This window comes from Oryctolagus cuniculus, chromosome 3, assembly GCF_051225735.1.
Source record: "Oryctolagus cuniculus isolate XC-2025 breed Fujian yellow rabbit chromosome 3, ASM5122573v1, whole genome shotgun sequence".
NCBI classification, from domain to species: Eukaryota; Metazoa; Chordata; class Mammalia; order Lagomorpha; family Leporidae; genus Oryctolagus; species Oryctolagus cuniculus.
Window position 1 is genome coordinate 141,115,196 of NC_142869.1, and position 21,260 is coordinate 141,136,455.

The 21,260-nt window shown below is 45.4% G+C and overlaps 2 protein-coding genes across 5 annotated transcripts in view; one reads left to right on the forward strand and one right to left on the reverse strand.

Moving 5' to 3' along the window:
- Positions 1-12,685, reverse strand: part of LRRC17 (leucine rich repeat containing 17) — a 44,816-nt gene extending 32,131 nt beyond the window's left edge. For 3 of the 4 annotated variants that reach the window (XM_089329422.1, XM_089329423.1, XM_051848880.3), the window contains exon 1: positions 12,230-12,636. The gene's annotated coding sequence lies outside the window, so the exon portion shown is untranslated. Of the gene's footprint in view, positions 1-12,229 lie in introns of all 4 variants that reach the window. The other variant, XM_002712022.6, reaches the window with a different exon arrangement.
- Positions 1-21,260, forward strand: part of FBXL13 (F-box and leucine rich repeat protein 13) — a 244,710-nt gene that overhangs the window by 131,135 nt on the left and 92,315 nt on the right. The window contains exon 12 of the mRNA XM_008258313.5: positions 12,160-12,289. Coding sequence (XP_008256535.3) covers positions 12,160-12,289 — 130 coding nt within the window. The remainder of the gene's footprint in view (positions 1-12,159; positions 12,290-21,260) is intronic.

A 21,260-nucleotide genomic window follows, 5' to 3' on the forward strand; every position in this document is an offset into this window, starting at 1 on the left:
GCTGGAAGCTGGATCAGGAGTGGAGGAGCTGGGCTGGCACCAGGCACTCAATATGGGATGCAGGTATCCGAAGCAGTGGCTTAACCTGCTGTACCACAATGCTTCCCCTACTTTTTTTTTGAGAGCTAATTATTAGTTATTTATCACTATACCACTAAATAACCATGGAAGAAACTAGGAATTAATTTATTTTTTACAATGTTCCATCTATCACAAATATAATATACTTATAAAAATATTTTGCAGAGGTCTTAAATCTCAATAAAATATTGTTTTAGTTCACGTTGATCTTTTTTCATGAAAGTTATTCCTGTTTATCTTTTTTTTTTAAGATTTATTTATTTATCTGAAAGGCAGAGTTAGAGGAGAGACAGAGAGATCGTCCATCTGCTGGTTCATTCCCAAATGGCCTCAACAGCCAGGGCTGGGCCAGGCTGAAGTCGGGAGCCAGGAGCTTCTCCTAGGTCTCCCACATTGGTGACAGGGGCGTAAGCCCTTGGGCCATCCTCCACTGCTTTCCCAGGCCATTAGCAGGGAGCTAGATCAGAAGTGGAGCAGTTGGGACTCGAACGAGCACCCATATGGGATGTCAGTGCCACAGGCGGAGGCTTAGCCTACTATACCACAGCACCAGCCTCCCTAGGTATCTTTCTAATTATTTTTGTGAATGGTATCTTTTCTGATTCTGTTTTCTCATTATATTTTCTAAATGGTCATTTTTAGTCTTGGGTATGAAGGTTGGATATCTTTAAAAAACTTTCCTCTGAATAATTGACTTCTTTCCTTTTACTTATTTATTTATTTATTTATTTTATTTTTTGACAGGCAGAGTGGACAGTGAGAGAGAGAGACAGAGAGAAAAGTCTTCCTTTTGCCGTTGGTTCACCTTCCAATGGCCGCAGCCAGGAGCCAGGTGCTTTTCCTGGTCTCCCATGGGGTGCAGGGCCCAAGCACCTGGGCCATCCTCCACTGCACTCCCTGGCCACAGCAGAGAGCTGGCCTGGAAGAGGGGCAACCGGGACAGAATCTGGCGCCCCAACCGGGACTAGAACCTGGTGTGCCGGCGCTGCTAGGAGGAGGATTAGCCTAGTGAGCCGCGACGCCAGCCTTCTTTCCTTTTAAAAGGAAACATTGGGGACTGTGAAATTACTTCTAAATAAGAATTTGGGTAAAACTTGTAAGGTTTGATAAGTATTATTTTCATTTTCTAAGCGAAGTATTCAGTTTGTGCTCCTCTCTGACCTAACAATTATTCAGAGGTGAAGTTTTGTTTCTAAGTGGCTTAAACTTCTTTGATTAAATTTCTGCTTTTAATTATTCATTGTGATTCAGAAACGTAGACTGAATCATTTCTGCTTTTTAGAAGGTATTGAGATTTTTTTGGTTGATTTTATGGTTTCACCAAATCATGCATGAATGTCTAAAATAGAGTGTTTCTTTCAGAGGGCAAAATTTGTTTGTACGTATGCATATAAATTCTCAAAGCTTCATAGTATAAAAATGATATGTGGACCACCTACTATAATTAAAGTTGGCTGAATTTATTTTTGTGTTATTTTATACGTAAAGATTAGTAAGTATGTTTCATTATAGGTGATAACTCTTATTCACATAAAATGATAGTCCTTATCCCAGTTGAAATTTCTTTACCTTGAATTCTTTTTTCTCTATTATTAAAACCTTTGTTTTCTTTTCCTTGTGTGTGTGTGTGTTTAATATTTATTTACTTATTTGAAAAGCAGAGATACAGAGGGAAAGAGAGGGATGGAAAGAGATCTTCTATCTGTTGGTTCATTCCCCAAATGGCTGTAATAGTCAGGATTTGGCCAGGCTGAAGCCAGGAGCCAGGAACTCCATGTGGTCTCCCCCAGGGGTTGTCAGGGACTCAAGCACTTAGGCCATCATTGGCTGGTTCTGGGTTTATTAGCAGGGAGGCAGCACTCCCATATGGGACGCAGTGGCTTAAGCTGCTGTACCACACAACACTCCCCTCCAACCTCTGCCACCCCTAATCCTGCATTTTAATATTTGTGTCAAGGGGTTCTATACTTGTATTTTATATACAGCTAACTTCTGTTTCAAAAATGTTCATTGTTTGCCTTTTTAAGAGGCTAGGTGCTGGCACCACAGGCAGAGGATTAGCCTAGTGAGCCGTGGTGCCAGCACTCCGGGTTCTAGTCCCGGTTGGGGCACCAGATTCTGTCCCGGTTGCTCCTCTTCCAGTCCAGTTCTCTGCTGTGGCCCAAGAAGGTGGTGGAAGATGGCCCAAGTGCTTGGCCCCTGCACCTGCATTGGAGACCAGGAGGAAGCACCTGGCTCCTGGCTTCAGATCGGCGCAGTGCATCGGCCATAGCGGCCATTTGAGGGGTGAACCACCGGAAGGAAGACTGTTCTCTCTGTCTCTCTCTCTCACTGTCTAACTCTGCCTGTCAAAAAAAAAAAAAAAAAAAAAGAGGCTAGTGTAAATGATTAATATTTCTTGTCAACATTGAGTATATTATCTAGTTTTTATTGTCTTCTTTTACCTTTTGATTTCTCTATCATTACACCATACTCAGTGTTTCTGTCTTTCGCTGTAAGAACTATGTTGTTTACTTTTTTTTTTTTTTCCTGACAGGCAGAGTGGACAGTGAGAGAGAGAGACAGAGAGAAAGGTCTTCCTTTGCTGTTGGTTCACCCTCCAATGGCCACCGCGGCCGGCGTGCTGCGCTGATCCGAAGGCAGGAGCCAGGTGCTTCTCCTGGTCTCCCATGGGGTGCAGGGCCCAAGCACTTGGGCCATCCTCCACTGCACTCCCGGGCCACAGCAGAGAGCTGGCCTGGAAGAGGGGCAACCGGGACAGTATCCGGCGCCCCAACCGGGACTAGAACAGGGTATGCTGGCGCCGCAAGGCGGAGGATTAGCCTAGTGAGCCGCGGCGCCGGCCTGTTGTTTACTTTTGTAGCCTGAAGGCATCTGAAAGGCATGTGCACACTCTGCTGTGTGTCCTAACTCATGACTCCATGTTTTTTGAAAGGATGCTTTAACACACACTCTCTATTGAAGTTAAGATGAAACAATACCATTTGGTTCTTAATGTGTTTGACGATAAAGCAAATATATTTCATCTCCCCTCTACTTTTCCTTGAACTTGATGTCTCTGCTTCCACTTCCTTGTAATGAGCTTATGCATTTTTTTTTTAACATTTACCTCTCCTTTTAATATTAACTTTTGATGTTTGAACTTAATATTAAAATCCTACTTCTAATGATTATATAGTCATAACCAGTTTAGGCCATTCATTGGTGGTCATTTTCCCCCATAATTTTCTTATTCTTTAGTTTTCATTTTGTTGCATCCTATGATGACTATAAATCTAATTTTAGAAACTTTTTTTTTTGACAGGCAGAGTTAGACAGTGAGAGAGAGAGACAGAGAGAAAGGTCTTCTTCCCATTGGTTCACCCCCCAAATGGCCGCCACTTCGGTGATCCGAAGCCAGGAGCCAGGTGCTTCCTTCCTCCTGGTCTCCCATGGGGTGCAGGGCCCAAGCACTTGGGCCATCCTCTGCTGCACTCCCTGGCCACAGCAGAGAGCTGGCCTGGAAGAGGAGCAACCAGGACAGAATCTGGCGTCTGGACCAGGACTAGAACCCGGTGTGCCAGCGCCGCAGGCAGAGGATTAGCCTAGTGAGCCACAGCACCGGCCTAATTAGAAACTCTTCATCAGGAAAGATGCATCAGTATTAGGTTCTCGGCCACTGATCTCTGAAAATGACTGTATCATTCTTGAATCACGTCCTTTATCTTTAAAATCCCACAAATGGTGCTGTGTGAGCGTTGATATCTCACTTGAAAGAGAAGTGTAAAGCCTGCCTGATTTTTCATTCCCGTGTTGGTAACCTATTTTTCTTTCCTGCCAAGATGCTTGCAAGACTTTCCTTTCCTCTGAGAAACTAAAGACTCTCCCCAAGCTTCTAATTATGTTCTTCCAATTAATTTCTTCCCCTGGAGCATGGTAAACCTTTTGAAAATCGAAACAAATTTTTTTTCCCCAGTCAAGGAAGGCATTTTCTTTTTTCTTTTTTTATTTAGTAAATATAAATTTCCAAAGTACAGTTTATGGATGACAATGGCTTCCCCCCCCATAATTTCCCTCCCACTCACACCCCTCCCATCTCCCGCTCCCTCTCCCATTCCATTCACATCAAGATTCATTTTCAATTATCTTTATATACAGAAGATCAATTCAGTATATACTAAGTAAAGATTTCATCAGTTTGCACCCACACAGACACACAAAATGTAAAATACTGTTTCAGTACTAGTTATAGCATTACTTCACATTGGACAACACACTAAGGACAGATCCCATATGAGAAGTAGGTACACAGTGACTCCTGTTGCTGACTTAACAATTTGACACTCTTGTTTATGGCGTCAGTAATCTCCCTAGGCTCTAGTCATGAGTTGTCAAGGCTATGGAAGCCTTTTAAGTTCACCGACTTCGATCTTATTCCGACAGGGTCATAGTCAAAGTGAAGGAAGGCATTTTCCTTTTGAATGCTCCTCTCCATTTGTTCAGGGGCTGTCCTAAGAAACCCCTTTGACTTTTCAATCAGATTTTCTCCCTGTCCTTCAAAGCTGTCATCTCGTGTCTCCCGGTCTGCACCTCTGCATGCATTCCCAGGAGCACACTGCCTTCTCTGTAGCAGTCCTTCCTACAGGGCCCCAAGGACGGCAGTGTTCTGCAAATGGATAGCAGCTAGCTGGGCAGGGGCAGAGTGTAGGGTTCACTGATCTCCCTGGTGTACATGACTCCACCAGGGCTGATGTTAAGCCACCAGCATGATGCCACTGAGTGTAGAATTGACAAGAGGTGCTCACTAGCGTGGACTCTTGTGAGCTGGTGCCAACCAGCCCTGGTGACCACGGTGGGAGACCCCAGAGGCTCCCAAGCCCTTGCAGGATGTCATGCCCCCTGATGTAGGACATGATTACTCAGTGCTCTTCTTTCAGTATTCCATTGCTAGATAGATGTGGAGTCCTCAAAAGTGTGTGAAAAATTCAGATTGTGAAAAAAAGTGTGGGAATTTAAAATTTTCTTTTCCCCAAAATAGACTTGTCTTTCAATTCCATTTTCTGTGAACTTTTTGCAGTATCTCATATAAATAAATTTATGTATATATTTATGTATATATGTATATGTTATGTATGTGCACATGCACAAATGTGTGTGTCTATATACAATATATAGAGAGAATGAGAGAATTATAAAATCCACATATGAAAGTTGGAATTTACAAAGTAGATGATTTCAGAGTAGCTTAGATCACATTATAATTAATTAAAACATTTTGAATGCAAATGTCACATTGTTTTGGTTATTATAGCTTTACTGTAAATAAAAGTTTGTTTATTTGCATTTACTTGAAAGGCAGAGAGATAGAGAGAGAAACCTTCTATGCACTGGTTCACTCCCCAAATGCCCACGATGGCAAGGTGGAAGCCAGGAGCCAGGAACTCCATCTAGATCTCCCACATGGGTGGCAGGGACCCAAGCACTGGAGCCATGATCTGCTGCCTCCCAGGATGCATTAGCAGGAAGCTGCATCTGAAGCAGAGGCGGGACTCCATCCCAGGCACTCCGATGTGGGATGCGGACATCCCAAGCAGTAGCTTAACCTGCTGTGCCACACCTGCCCTTGATGTTTTTAGCTGAATACATATTTTTATTCTAATCATACTCTGAGGTAGACATTTTCCTCCTCCGAAATTTAACATTATACTAGAGTGAGACATAACTATTTAGGAACATTTATTTTACAAATGAAGTTGTATCCTCAGTTGGCATCAGAAAAGCAGAACCCAAAATAAGAATATTATTTTGTTTTTAACCTCCAGTTCTTGCCTTGAAGAGAACATTCAGAGGGGCTGGCGCTGTGGCGTAGCGGGTTAAGGCGCCACCTGCAACACCGGCATCCCATATGGGCACTGGTTAGAGTCCCGGCTGCTTCACTTCCAATCCAGCTCCCTGCTAATGTGCCTGGGAAAGCAGTGGAAAATGGCCCAGGTCCTTGGGCCTCTACACCTATGTGGGAGACCTGGAAGAAGCTCCTGGCTCCTGGCTTCCGACTGGCCCAGCTCTAGCTGTCACGGCCATTTGGGGAGTGAACCAGCACATGGAAGGAAGATCTCTCTCTGTCTCTGCCTCTGCCTCTACCACTCTCCCTCTGTAACTCTGCCTTTCAAGTAAAATAAATAAATCTGATAGAGAGAGAGAGAGAGAGAGAGAGAAGGAGAATATCAGAATAAATGCTACTTTGGTACTGATGTTTCTTGTCATATGGAAAACATTACACTGACTTATCTTTGATAAAACTACTTTTCATAATATTCTCTATTTTCCCTCTGTTTTCCATTGTTTCCAATATGTTTGCATATGTGGAAGTGTTCTTTAAACGATAAATAACCAAGGAAATATTGGTTGTTGCTGCTGTCATTCTCTCTGCATTGCTTTTGATATTTCTTTCTGCAGAAATCATTTTCCAGGAGAAAAATGTGATTTGTCTGCCTTCCTTGGCAACATTGACTTGCCAATTTTTTATTTGAACATTCTCCTCACTTTGGGGACTCACTCAGTTTCCTTAAAGTTGCAAATGAGGGCTGCCCACAGCTCATGCCTATTCCAGCATGTTTTCTGTTCCTAAATATTTCTGGGACTGGACCTGTGGCCACACCCCAGATGGCCCTCTCAGCTCTGTTTCTGGTTCTACCTCTGGTCTCTTCCCTCATACTTATCCTGGAACCATCTTCTTGTCATGGCTAGATGCTTCCCTCAGTGTTCCGTAACATTATCCGATCAAACTCATCTCCCCAGGCTTTTAAGAGAAGCCCTTAACTCTGACCTTCTGACTGCTACGTGTTTCACCTTCTCTACAGTCTCTTTACTCAGCTACAACCTTTAACACTTCAAGTTGAGCCGTCTGCCAGAAGTCCAGGGATTTCTCCTTTCCCTGGCTTCTAACAGCAACATTCATTCACTTATCCACCATGTGGTGATCAACTGCAGTGTGCAAGGCATGCACATGTAATGGGGAGTAAACCTATCAGGTTTTGAAAATTTATTTGAAAAGATAGAAAGACAGAGACAAACACACACACACACACACACACACTCACAGAGCGAGCACAAGAGTGCTATCTCCCATCTAGTGGTTCATTTCCTAAATGTCTTAACAGCTGGGGCTGGGCCAGGAGCCAGGAACTCGGTCTGGTGGCAGGGACCTGAGCACTTGGGCCACACCTGCTGCCTCCCAAGGTGCACAATAGCAGGAAGCCGGAATCATGAGCAGTGTCCCAAGGGATCTTAACCACTGCACTGAACAGCTGCCTCTCTTTGTTCTTTAATGGAGTCTTATATTGCTATGTTGGAGTGGTGACTAATTACTTTTCCAATGATGAATTAACCCTTCAGTTATTGACAGAATGTTGATGATATTATTATATATTGACAGAAGCTATCATGTTATGCAGCGTCACCAGTGCCCATCGAAGACAGGCAGACAGAATAAGCGATTGTCTTGACTGGACAACCCCAAAGCCTGCAATTATGAGGTCCTATCACCCCACTTAGACTGTCTACGGAATTCTATTACTTGAAACTGCCTTTGTGGAACTAAAGAGCAACACTCAATTCAAAAGAATCCATTTGCGAATTCCCATTTGCAGACTGGGCTATGTCTTGGTGATCTTTCAGAGAAATTTTCATTTAAATACGTAATTCTGCATTCCTTGGAGCAGTAACTCCCTCAGGTGTTGGAGATCTAACACAGACTTATTCAACTCTTTCATGGAAAAAATCCAAAAGAATGGAAGGAAAAAATGATCTCTGTAGTTTCGATAAGAATTGTGTGCTTTAAAAGATTACAATAGTAGCAGACAAATATATAAATCACAGAGGAAGAATCTACCCTCCATAAGAAATAGTTATCAAATAATCAGGAAAAGATTGAAAAAGAAGAAGAGGAAAAAAAAATAGGCAGCAAACACTGTGCCTTGAAGCTGAGTTGTAATTATCAAGTGGTCTCTGGGCTGGGAAAATGATGAGCCAGGTCTTACTCATGGAGGAGCACGTTTCCTTGCCAAAATTCAGAATAAAAAAGAACAGTATTGCATAAAGCTTGCCAAGCGCAGCTCTGCTGTTGCTTGACACTTTTCCTATCCCCAGCAGCTCAGAGTCTGCAGCACTGTCACTCCCTAGAAAGGTCCACGGGGCCGGTCCACATTCCTGTGCTTGGCTTTCAGTCTGATGGCTTCCAAAAGGCTCAGTCTGAAGAGAGCCACCCAGGGAGTTCAACCCAGAAGTCATTCAGTCTAAACCAGAGGTTCTCAAACTGGGGTCAGTGGATTCTCCCCAAAGGAGCATGGAATCTAGGGATTCTGTAAAGTTTATTTTTAACATTTATTTATTTTTATCTACTTGAAAGGGATACACACACACAGAGAGAGAGAGAGAGAGAGAGAGAGGTAGAGAGAGAAAATCATCCATCTGCTAGGTCACTTAAAATACCCAAGGCTGGGCCAAGAACTCAGTCCTGGTCTCCCCACAGGTGGCAGGGGCTAGGGTACTTGGGCCATCACCTGCTGCCTCCCAGGCACATTAGTAGGGAGCTGGAGCTGAAGCGGAGGCAAACCTCAGTGCCAGGCACTCCAATACTGAGATGCAGGAGTCCCAAGGAGAGGCTTAACCTGCTGTGCCACAGAACTTACCCAGGGTTCTGTGAATTTTTTTTGGGGGGGGGGATTGTTTCTATTTTTACTAAGCTCTAACTAAAATGTAGGTAAAAACCAGAATAGTATTAGTCCCTGGGACTTCCATCCATATAAATTAGAAATATATTCCTATTTCATTATAGTTATTCTGTGTACTTTGAAATATCATTGGTACTCTTGACTACTTCTTGTTCTCAGTAGTCATTAGAACTGCCGATAGATGCTGTTATTTAACAGGTAAACAAAGAAGCACATAAATTACTATTCCACTGACTAGGTTTTTAAACTATTTTAATAATTTACATTTTAATATAACTGGCTGCCTTTGTAATCTTACATACTTTATTTTATGCATTCAAAAATGTTACTCTGGGGAAGGCATTTGGAGCAGCAGTTAAGTAGCTGTCGCGATGTCCACATCTCATATTGGAGTAGCTTGTTTGAGTCCCTGCTCTGCTCCTGATTCCGGCTTCCTGCTAATGTGCACCCTGGAAGGCAACAGGGGATGACTCAAGTACTTGGTCTGTGCCACCCACTTGGGAAACTCAGATTGAGTTCTAGGCTGCTGGCTTTGGGTATCTGGGGAGTGACCCAGTGAATGGGAGATCTCTATCTATCTGTCTGTGTCTCTGTTTCTGTCTGCCTTTTGGGTGGATTTAAAAAAGAAATTAAAAGCTTGCTGAGAAAGGGACCTCACCACACTGCCAAAGGTGTCTGTAACATAGAAGCAGTTAAGAGGCCCCAGCTCAATTCTCTTTTTTGGTATTTGTTAACTGATCATACGGGTTCAAAGAACATGGGCCAAGGTGTAGACCCAGCATAGCAGATCACCCATCTCTCGGATTCATTTGCAGCACTCTTAGCACATGAATATTCATTCTATTAACAGAAGAAAATGTTACAAATTCCACAAACATCATTAACGTGTTATTAGTGCCTGGCATAGTAGAAGCAACAAAAATGGCATGTGGGCTTTTAAAGTTTCTATCATGGTCTCTGCCGATTTTGATAGTCAAAGCCACCCTCAAGATAATACCACAGGGCAGGTGTTTGGCCTAACAGTTAAGATGCGGGTTGGGACGGCTGCATTGCATGTGGGAGTGCCAGGTTTCAATATCCACCTTTGCTCCTGATGGCAGCTTCTGCAAATATACACCCTAGGCAGCAGCAGTGATGGCTCAAGTGATGGGGGCCTGCCACCAACCTAGGAGACCTGCATTGAGTTCCCGGCTCCCAGTTCCCAGCCCAGCCAGGGGCCATTGTGAACATTTGAGAAGCGAGCCAGCAGATGCGTGATCTGTCTCTGTCTCTCCTACTCTCTCTGCCTCTCAAATAAATAAAAATCTTAAAATGATTTCATTATGTTCATGTTCTCATGTGGTTACCACACCTCTGATGAAAGCAAGCACATAAGATTATGTCCATGTAACACATGAGAAAAGTAAAGTCAAGGAGAGCCGGAGGCTCACAATAGTTCAGGGTAAAAAAAAAAATCATAATATCATTATCTTCCCCTGGCAGGTGGGGGAGCAGTTTTGGAGAGGTTGGAGAGATGCAGTAAGCGGCCGGGCTAGGATTCGAATGCAATGTGGTCGAGTTCCAAAGCGTGTTTTCCCCTGGGTGGTGCTGCCTGGCTCATTACTCCTCTCTCCAAGTTAGAGGGCTGGCTGCAGGACTCCTCCTCCTCCTACCCCTACCCCGAGGACACCATTCTTTCCTTAGCGGAATCACAGGCTGCGCACCAAGGAGTGGAAGGGAAAGCTTGTCCAGAGCTTTGGCCCCACTCTGGTTCCCCTGCTGGCCGTGGTGTAGGAATGTGAGCGCCGCTCTCCCCTTCTTAGCCCTGCCCACCCAGCCCCTGGGAGCGCAAGGCATCCCTCTCTGTTCTGTCCAGTCTCACTTGATCTTAGCCAAAAGGCCGAGAAGAGATGTGTCCAATCTCATAGACAGCCATTCCCAGAGGGCCGCGTGTGTTCTGAATCAAATAATTCAGTGTGTAATAGAAATCGTTATACCATTCAGATGTATTTTTCAGATTTTAGGAATACATCCGATCGACAGGCAATGCTTGCATAGCTTGTTTCCCATTTGTATGGAAAGTAAACTTTATGGTTCATCTGTAGGCTTTTTAGTTTGCTGTTACACTGTTATAGATCCTAAAACAAGAGTGTTTTGTTAATTCAGTTACAAGAGCAGGCAGTAGTAAGAGTCCTTACAGTTTTTTAAAAAATTTACTTGGGAGAGAGGGAGAGAGGGGGAGAAGGAGAGAGGGGGAGAGGGGGGAGGGGGAGAGAGAGGAAGGGAGGAAGAATGCATGAAAGAGAACTCCCGTCCCTTAGTTCACTCCCCCAAATACCCCAATGGCCAGGAGCCAGGAACTCAACCCAGGTCTCCCACAAAAGTGGCAGGGACTTCCAAGGTCATCACTGGCAGGAAGCTGGGGCCAAGGACTGGAGTTGGGAATTGAACCCAGGCATCCTGATGCAGGACTTGGGAGTCAACTGCTAGGCCAAATGCCCACTTTCAGCACTTTTGAAAAACGCCAGGCTTAGGAGGGCTAAACCTCCGCGCAGCACGACAGACTCATCTGAGCCACTCTCCGTCTCCCCGGGCGCTGTCATTGTGGTCACTGTGGTAATGCTGTGTTTAATCTGTCTCAGCTCCAGCGAGGCTGATAGCTTCTGATGTCGTTCTTATGCTGCTCGTGTGTCGCCCACTCCCTTGCAGACTGTTCTTAACTAACGTCTCAGCTCTATGTGCCGGTCTTTGCTTTAAAGCAACGGGACCAGTACTTACAAAACCATGCATAGCTAAATCTACTTTTCCAAACCATGTGCTTATCAGATCCGCTGCAAGAGCCTTCACTACTCGGTTCTGGCTTCTTTTTTGCCCCCAAGCCCCATGTAACAGTTCATCTCCGTTTAAATGTTTACCAAAGGCTTGCCTTTCTAAACATGGTGCACGCTATTGTGGTGCTCCAAGAGATCAAACCCTAAAAAGCAACCATAAAGTAAACTCTAACTTTGGTTTCAAAAGCAAGCTAACTCCCGAACAGTATGAATGCAACCTTCCCCTTGTCAAAAAATCCACACACACAAAAAAAACCCCAAAAAACAAAAAACAAAACAAAACAAAACAAAAAACTGTACCCCAGTCAACTTTCTTTAAAAATTTAGGCACATAGTGTTTAATTATTGCACTTGAATTCTAATTAGGCAGTATCTGATATCCTACTGCAGTCTCCCTTAATGAACAGGGAGAGATTAACGGTAACAGGAAGCTGCTGACCATGTGCAAGGAGACAAGGCTGCTTTACAGTTTTACTTCTCTTTGTTGTAGTGGCTTAAGAAAAGGGCAGCAGTCTGATCGCACGCCTCCTCTCTCTGCTTTCACTCTGTCTTTTCAGGCACTTCTACAACCTACAGAACCTCAGCCTGGCTTACTGCCGCAAGTTCACAGACAAAGGATTACAGTACCTGAGTTTAGGGAATGGATGCCACAAGCTCATCTGTCTGGACCTGTCCGGCTGCACGCAGGTTCGTCTTTCAGCCGTCTCTTCCCTGCAGCAGGCGAGCAAGTCCCTGGGAGGACGGGCTACATGCCGCCCTCATGGTATTATTATCCTAGCGCTGTGCACGGGCTGCAGCACACTTTTCCGAGGTTTTAAATTACACGGCCACAGCTGCTTCAGTTTTCCCCAGGAGCTGCACTATAGGCTCTTGGCTTCCTTCCCCAGGAGTGTCACATCCACAAGCAGGCAGAGCTCATTGGAGGAGGGAACAGACCACTGTGTGCACACGCTTGCTCCGAGCAGAACGCGCGTCCCACACGCCAGAGCTTGGAGACTGGTGTGTCCTCCCAAGACATGAACAAAGGGAAAACCTCTGCCGGAGAGGGTGCACAGGGCTCCCGGAAAGTCAGTGCTCTCCCCAAGGAGGGTTTTGGGGAAAATGCTGCCCATGATGAACGTGAGAAAGGAAGTCTGCACAGCCAAGATCTGTGATTTTAAACATTGCACTCCCTCCTTGGGCTGAGTACGGTGAAGATTCGAGATCTCCATGGGAAAACGTTTTAAGTCGAGAGAAGCAGATGAGGAAAGCTGCGCAGGGAAAGGGGGAATGTGGTGGAGGATCAGGGGTGGCGCTTTGCAAGTAGTGGGTGCCTCAGTGGTAGCTTCCTCTGCTTTCATGTTGAGAGATTCAGGCTGTGATTCTTTTTAAGATATATTATCTATAATTTGAAAGACTTAGAGAGAGAGAGAGACAAAGACAGGAGAGAGAAAGAGAGAGATCTTCCATCCATTGGTTCTTTCCCCAAATGGCCACAATGGCTGGGGCTGGGCCAGGCCAAAGCCAAGAGCCAGGAACTCCATCCAGGTCTCTTGTGTGAGTGCAGGGGCCCAAGTATTTGGGCCATCTTCTTTTTAAAAAAATTTTTAAAGATTTTATTTATTTATTTGAGAGGTAGAGTTGCAGACAGTGAAAGGGAGAGACAGAGAGTAAGGTCTTCCTTTTGCTGTTTCACTCCCCAAATGACTGTAACAGCCGGAACTGTGCCGATCCAAAGCCAGGAGCTTCTTCTGGGTCTGCCACACCGGTACAGGGGCCCAAGCACTTGGACCATTTTCTACTGCTTTCCCAGGCCACAGCACTGAGCTGGATTGGAAGAGGAGCAGCCAGGATTAGAACCAGTGTCCATATAGGATGCTGGTGCCGTAGGCGGAAGATTAACCTACTTTGCCATGACGCTGGCCCTGGACCATCTTCTGCTGCTTTCCCAGGCATATTAGCAGGAAGCTGGATTGGGAGCGGAGCAGCCAGCACTCAGACTGGCACTCAATGAGACAGGTGGCATTGTAGGTGGCAGCTAAACCTGCTGTACCACAATGTGAGCCTCTATGCTATAATTCTTTTAACATTTTTCCAGCCTTCTGTGAATTTTTTAGGTGTTGGTAGTAGCCAGTTCCTTGACTTTGCCACAAGAAGGAACTAAGGAAAGAGTTAGAGAATAGTAACTAGTGAGCAGCAGGTGTTTTACTGGGAAAACAAATATGCACCCTCCACAGAGTGCAACTTACTGAGTGGACTGGCCCATCTCTTAACTGTGTTCAACATTAGATGAGTTGTTTAATTAAATTAAAGGGGAGTTAAATTCTAACAAGGGGAAGGATTGTTCATGGTTTTTCTAGAAGGGTGGGGAGTTAGAGATTTCACAGAATTTGGTTACTGCCGCTTTTCACTCCTTAGATGGTCCTGTTATGGTGGCTAGTAGGTGTGTCATTTAGCATGCTAGGTATTACAATGAGTTTGTAATGAGCTGTAGTCAATCTAGGTAGCCTTAGCCCCCTGGTCCAGGTAGGGGGTCTGTCTTCAGAGTAAAGGAAGTCAAACCCCTAACCTGCAGGTCTTGGGAGCATAGTGATCTCAAGTGGGCAAGGGTTGTATTAATTTCACTCTAGGCTCTTGTCATGCATGAAGATACGTATTCGAAGTGTTGATACAAATAAGTACACAAAGTGACAAAATTTACTTAAAATGTGAGAAAGTGAGCACACACACACACATACACACACACATGACTATAGATTGCCCCACAGAGAGAAATACCTGTCATGAGTGGGCAGTGGACCAGAAGATTGCCCAAAAGGAGAAGGAGAGAGAGAGGGGACAGAGAGAGAGAGAGAGAGAGAGCACCCTGCAGCCCCTCCCACTGTGGTCTATGGTAGAAGAGAGAGCCAGCCTTTCCCAGTTGTAGCGCTCTCTCTCTCTCTCTCTCTCTCTCTCTCTTTCTTTTTGACAGGCAGAGTTAGACATAGAGAGAGACAGAGAGAAAGGTCTTCCTTTTCTGTTGTTTCACCGCCCCCCCAAATGGCCGCTATGGCTGGCGCGCTGCGCCGATCCAAAGCCAGGAGCCAGGTGCTTCTCCTGGTCTCCCATGGGGTGCAGGGCCCAAGGACCTGGGCCATCCTCCACTGCACTCCCTGGCCACAGCAGAGAGCTGGACTGGAAGAGGGGCAACCGGGACAGAATCTGGTGCCCCAACCAGGACTAGAACCCGGTGTGCCGGCGCCGCAGGCGGAGGATTAGCCAAGTGAGCTGTGGCGCCGGCCTCTCTCTCTCTTTTTAAAGATTTATTTTACTTATTTGGAAGGCAGAGTTAGAGAGAGAGCTAGAGAGCGCTTCCATTCGTTGGTTCACGCCCCAAATGGCTGTAATGGCCAACGCCAGGAGCCAGGAGCTTCATTCAGATCTCCCATATGGGTGCAGGAGCCCAAGCACTTGTGCCTTCTTCCATTGCTTTCCCAGGTACATTAGCAGGGAGCTGGGTGAGAAGTGGGGCAGCTGAAATATAAACCAGTTGTCCACATGGGACGCAGGCATCACAGGCGGTGGCTTTACCCATTATACCACAACGTTGGCCCCTGTTGGTCTTTTTTATAAGGTAGGGGTGTTACCTCAGCACATGGGAAGCCAACTGGAAATTATGTGGCATCTCCATAAGTTACATGTTGAGCTCAGTATCTGTATTTTCATGGCATCCTTCGGTCACCGATGCAGATGCAGCCCAGGAAAGGGACATTTTGATTGATAGACAGAAATTGTTGAGGATAGAAATATGGGGGGGGGGGGGGCTTGTGACTTTTCAGCTCAGCAGATCTGTCTAGCTGCCTTCCTATTCCCATATCAATAGGAACTGTTATCTCCAGGTAGCTCAGCTGCTTGCCTTGTCTGCCTAATGTTCAGTATTCTCTAGGAAAAATATAATGGCATAGGTGAGAACTGGCTGAAAGTATTGGCAGTTACCATTTGTTGAGTTATTATCATATGACAGGTGCTGGACATAGATCAGATTTACTGCTCATGCAATACTGTGTAGTATGTATTGATTATGTGTATTTAAAAGGTGGAGACCAAGGTGGCACAGCTGGCACATTGTCCTGGTACAGCGATAGTCATGTGTTGGTAGGTATCTAGGAAGGCAGATGCCCCCCGGGAGCAGGGAGACACAGGGGCAGCATGCTTTTTTTTCCTCCAAGTTGTGAGAGATGGAGTTCTTGTCTAGGCTCCAGCACTGGCATACCATGGTTTCTGCTGCAGTAGATGGTGGGGGAAGGTTGGGGAGGACTTTAAGCCTGGGATAAGCATGTCTAGAATTCTGGTTTATTTAAAGTCTACGTAGACCTACATGATGTGTACCTGGTTTGCTAAACATCAGCATCTAGCATATGTACCGAGATGGCCTTAATGTCCCTCCCCAACTTGGATGAACTTTAGATCGACTTCTTCCTGATCTCCTTTTTCTTGAAGGATTTACTTTAGAAGACTTGGAGGCAGATGCTTGGCTTAGCAGTTAAAACACTTGTTGGACTGCCCATGTCCCAGCTCTGGTTCTTGACTCCAGCTTCCTGCTAATGCAGACACTGGAAGGCACCAGCAATGACCCATATGATTGGGAGATCTGGACTGAGTTCTAGGCTCCTGGCTTCAGCCCACTGCCTTGTGGGCACTTGGGGAATGAGCCAGCAAATGTGATCCCTCTCTCTCTGTCTCTCTCTCTGTTTCTCTGTCTCTGTCTCTCTCTGTCTCCCTCTTTGCCTCTTAAAGAAAGGAAAAGAAAAATTGCACATCACTTCTCAATTAAAAAAAAAGAAAACTCAGAATTTTGAGTTCTTTTTCTGCCTCTGCTAAGATACAAATCTTGAAAAGTTTCTTGCTAAGGTTCTGTTGTTTAGTTTTGTTTTTACAACCCAGGAATGTCCTTCCCCAAGGACCTGGGAGCCGTCCCCTTGATACATAATCATCAAAGAAGATAGTCCCTGTTTCCCAGTTCCTGTGGGAGGGCAAGAGTCTGACTTTGATAGGCACCAATTAGCACACACAGAGGGCCTAATCACAGAGAAAAATATTCGCTAACTCAGGAACCACTTAATGTGTGTGACACAGGGGCAGCCTCCACCATCCAGTGTTTTTCTGCTAGCGCACTCCGGTGCTCAAAACCCTCCCCGAAGGCCGACTTACCTCCTTGTGCTTCTCAGTTTCTGCAAGGGAAGTGTTGTGGCAACACCAGACACACACACACACACTCACACACACACACGTCCTAAGGTTAGTCTCAGACACAGGGAAGTTCCAATCAGAAGTTCCACTTCTATGACCCAGCGCACAGATACGCGTGCAAAATACTGTGCCTCGAAATTCTGAGCCAATATTTAAAACTTTGGGGTTTTCACACACACACACACACACACACACACACAATCAAATATAGTTTGAAACTTCTCTGTAAAAGCTGGAAGAGCTAGCAGGATTGGATCTGCCTTCCCCCAGGGCAGCACGGGGTGGAGCTGAGTCAGCCTCCTCTCCTCCCACAGAGGGCGCGTGTTCCCACCACTGTGCACACCCCTCCACTCAGGAATGTCCACATAGGCATTTACCCTGGACTGAGACCACTTAACCACTTAATCACATTGCCTGCCTGGCCTCAAGTCAGTGTTTCTGACTGTATAATGAACAGAATTCTTGTCCTGATTATCCCTTAATTTTTAAGACCTAAACCACAAAGAAGTTAGTATTTCACATCATTATGCTCTCACATCATTGCACAAAACAATGTTTCATTCTTCCTTCTTCCATTTCTAGTGCTTACAATGTTTTATTTCAAAAGGAGAGAGAGAGAGAGCGACAGAGAGAGAGACACAGAGAGAGAGAGACAGAGAGAGAGAGAAAGCACTTCCACCCAGTAGTTCACTCCCCAAATGCCTGCAATGACCAGGACTGAGCAAGAGCTGAAGCTGGGAGCCAGGATCTCAAAGCAGCTCTCCTACGAGGGTGGATGGAACTCAGTGTCTGGAGCCATCACTGCAGCCTCCCACAGTGTGTATTAGCAGTCAGGGGGTCAGGGGCTGGATGGGAACCCAGGAACTCTTGATGTGGGATGAGGTCATCCTAACCAGTGTCTTAACTGCTAGGACAAATGCCAGCCCCTAAACCTTGTTTATGTAATAATTCAATAGAGATTTACCTGTAGGTGTCATGCACTGCTCCGGGCACTGGAAACCGAGCCCCTTTAGAAGCACTGGGAATAAGAACTGGGCTCCTTGTGCTCCACAGATACCTTCGTGGTAGTCGCTGCTGTAGACTCACAAACCCCACGGCCCTGAGATTCTAAGTGCTCTCAGGAGACTCCACCCAACTCTCCAGCTCTCACTGTGGTGCAAAAGTGGTTTCAAAGGAGCAAAATGGGTGATTCACAGATCTTGAAGGTTTTGCCCTCCAAGAAGCTCTACCTTGGAATCTATTTTCTTTTTGTAATTGTGGGGTTTTGCACTAGGAAGTCACGTGTTACTATCTGACCAAGAAACAGGTCCCAATAAGATACAAATACTTGAGAATGGGACTTTTTGTAATTGTGGGATTTTGTTACTGTCTGACCAAGAAATAGGCACCTGCTTGCTAATCCTGAGCTTGCCATTTTCTAACTGTGGGAGCAGGGGAGTATATTCCACTGCACACTCTAGCTTTCTCATGTATGAAATGTGGGAAACACTAGTACCTAACTCATATTCATGCAAGAGAATTGAATGATTGGATGCTTGCATCGTGGCTGGCACATAACAAGGCCTTCATCACCCTTTTCTGCTGTTGTAAGATGACTGGCATTTCCCCCATACTTCTGGCCTCTTGATCCAAGCCTCACCAACCATACATTCCATTTCCAGTGGCTGGGATTTGTCCGGGAAGAACATGTAACCCTAGAGTAACTGTTCGGGATCTTCCAGGTCCGCAACATTGGGAAACATAAGCTGTGTGTTCCCTGAGGTTGCAGGGCCTTGAGCATATACATCCGGGCTACTCCGGGGTCTTCTTCGCCAACAACATGGGAGAGAATGGAACAGTCACAGAGAAGCCAGCCTTTGAGAGGGAGAGACCCTGAGTTGGAGGAGGAGAGATGGTGTTTTGTGCGAGTGGACTTCCAGATGGTGTCTCCTTTGGTTCTCATCCTACAAAACTTAGCTCGTCACTGCAACTGAAAGAGATTGATTTAACTCTGGGGCTAAAAAGAGCTAAGAAGAGTGTTTCTGGTTGGACTTTATGGAAAGCCTTACTCAAGAAAAGAACCGAGGCCTGAGAGAGAAAGTTGTGAGATTTCTCATGCTCTTCATATGCTCATAGTCTACAGTGCACCTGAGTTTGTTGCTTTGGACATGGTTGTGGCTGACCACAAAATGATCCTTAATGTCCGAGAAACCGGATTAAATCTGCTTCCCATTTGTGACAGTTGGGATCTAATGAACAAAGGAACTCCGCTAATATTTTTGGGGGGTAAGTTTTGCCAAAGTATAACATTTGAGGATACTTCAAAAAGTTCATGGAAGGGAGTGGGTGTTGTGGCACAGCAGGTTAATCCCCTGTTTGGCATAGCCACATCCCATATCAGAATGTTGGTTTGAGCTCTGGCTGTTCTGCTTCTAATCTAACTTCCTGCTAATGCATCCTGGGAAATAGCAGATAATGGCTCAAGTATTCGGGTCCCTGCTATCCATGTAGGACACCAGAATGAAGTTCCTGGCCTCTGTCTTTGACCTGGCCTAGCCCTGGCTGTTGCAAGCATTTGTCTATTTTTTCACTCTGCCTTGAAAATACATGAAAACTAATATTTCTTAAAAGTTGAGAGAAACATAAAATTAAAAGATGCTTATATTGGTGCAAAACATTTTGGAATTCATGCAGAGTTTTGTTGTAGTGCACATTTTGCATACACTTCCTGCAACCTCCTTGTTGACACACAAAAGTGCACAGAGTGCTGCAAGCAGCCATACACGTGTCCTTTGGCAGGCCCAGCACACCCCTCTGTCGGGTGTGCACAGAGGGGCCAGATGGCTAGATCAGTAGGCAGGTGTACATTTGGCTTTAGTTGTTAGTTTTCCAAATTCCTTGTGTCATTCCTAATGACATTTTTACTCATAGGAAGCTTACAGAGAGCGGGTATTGGCCACATGATTTATTTTCATAGCAATGCAATTGTTAATGAGTTATAGGAGGAGCAGAACAACATTTAACCCTAGAGTGGGTTTCTTTGCTGATAACTCTCTTTCCTTCTCAGAAATTAGCATTACGTATTAGAGTCATCTTATATTCACTATCACACTAAGTACCTTTCATTAATTACCTGTCTTCCCAAATATTCTAATCAAACTGTCAGAACCCAATAAGCAGCTTCTATTGGTGACTATTCTCTCTCTTTTTAAAAAGATTTATTTATTCATTTGAAGGTCAGAGTTACGGAGAGAAAGAGAGGGAAGGGGGAGGGAGGGATGGGGGGGAGAGAGAGAGAGAGAGAGAGAGAGAGAGAGATCTTCCATCTGCCAGTTCACTCCCCAGTGGCCGCCCTTGCCAGTGCTGGGCCAGGCTGAAGCCAGGAGCCAGGAGCTTCATCTAGGTCTCCACATGGGTGGCAGGGTCCCAAACACTTGAGCCACTTTCTGCTGCTTTTCCCAGATTATTTTTGGAGAGCTGGATTATAAATGGAGCAGTTGGGACATGAATGAGCGCCATATGGGATGCTGGCATCACAGACAGTGGCTTTACATGCTATGCCACATCGCCAATCTGGTCACTATTCTCATTAAAAGACATGAAGAAGAGAGGAGTAAGTTCACTTTTTATCACTATAATTAAATACCTGAGGCAACCTACCTTTATCAAGAAAGGAAGTTGATTTTGACTCACAGTTTTGGAAGTTCACAGTATGAGATCAAGTGGCCCCACTGGTTTGGCCTCTGGTGGTGGCCTTCTTTAAAATATTTTTTTTTAAATTTATTTGAATGGCAGAGTTAGAGAGAGAGAGACAGAGAGTGAGATAGATGGATAGAGAGATAGATCTTGTATCTGCTTGTTAATCCCCTATGTGGCTGTATTGGCCAGGGCTGGCCAGGCCAAAGCCAGGAGCCAGGAGCTTCATCTGAGTCTCCCACATGAGTGACAGAGGCCCAAGCACTTGGATCATCTTCTGCTGCTTCCCCAGGTGCATGAGCAGGGAGCTGGATCAGAAGTAGAGCGGCTGGGACATGAACCGGTGCCCATGTGGGATGCCGGCATCATAGGCAGTGTTTTAGCCCACAGTTCACACCGCCACCCCGAGGTGGTGGCCTTCTTGCTGGCAGAGTCCCTCAGTGGCACAGATCATCACATGGCAAGAGACAGGGAGCACCCAGTGAGCATTTTAATGCTCATAAATGATATTATGCTATAGATCTGGCTCCTTTTCTTCTGACAATATTTCTGTCTGCTCTACGGTCCTCCGCTCTACCAACTGAGCTATCGAAGGGTGCACCTAACAATACTTCTAAGAGTACCTAGGTCACCTTCTTTCAACCCCTCAATCATAGAGCACCCAGGGTTCAGTCCTTGGTTTACTTGCCTTCTCAGGATATACCTGCTTGCTTGGTGCTCTCACTGTGTCTCATGGCTTTGTATCACCTACAACAATGAATGCACATACATACAC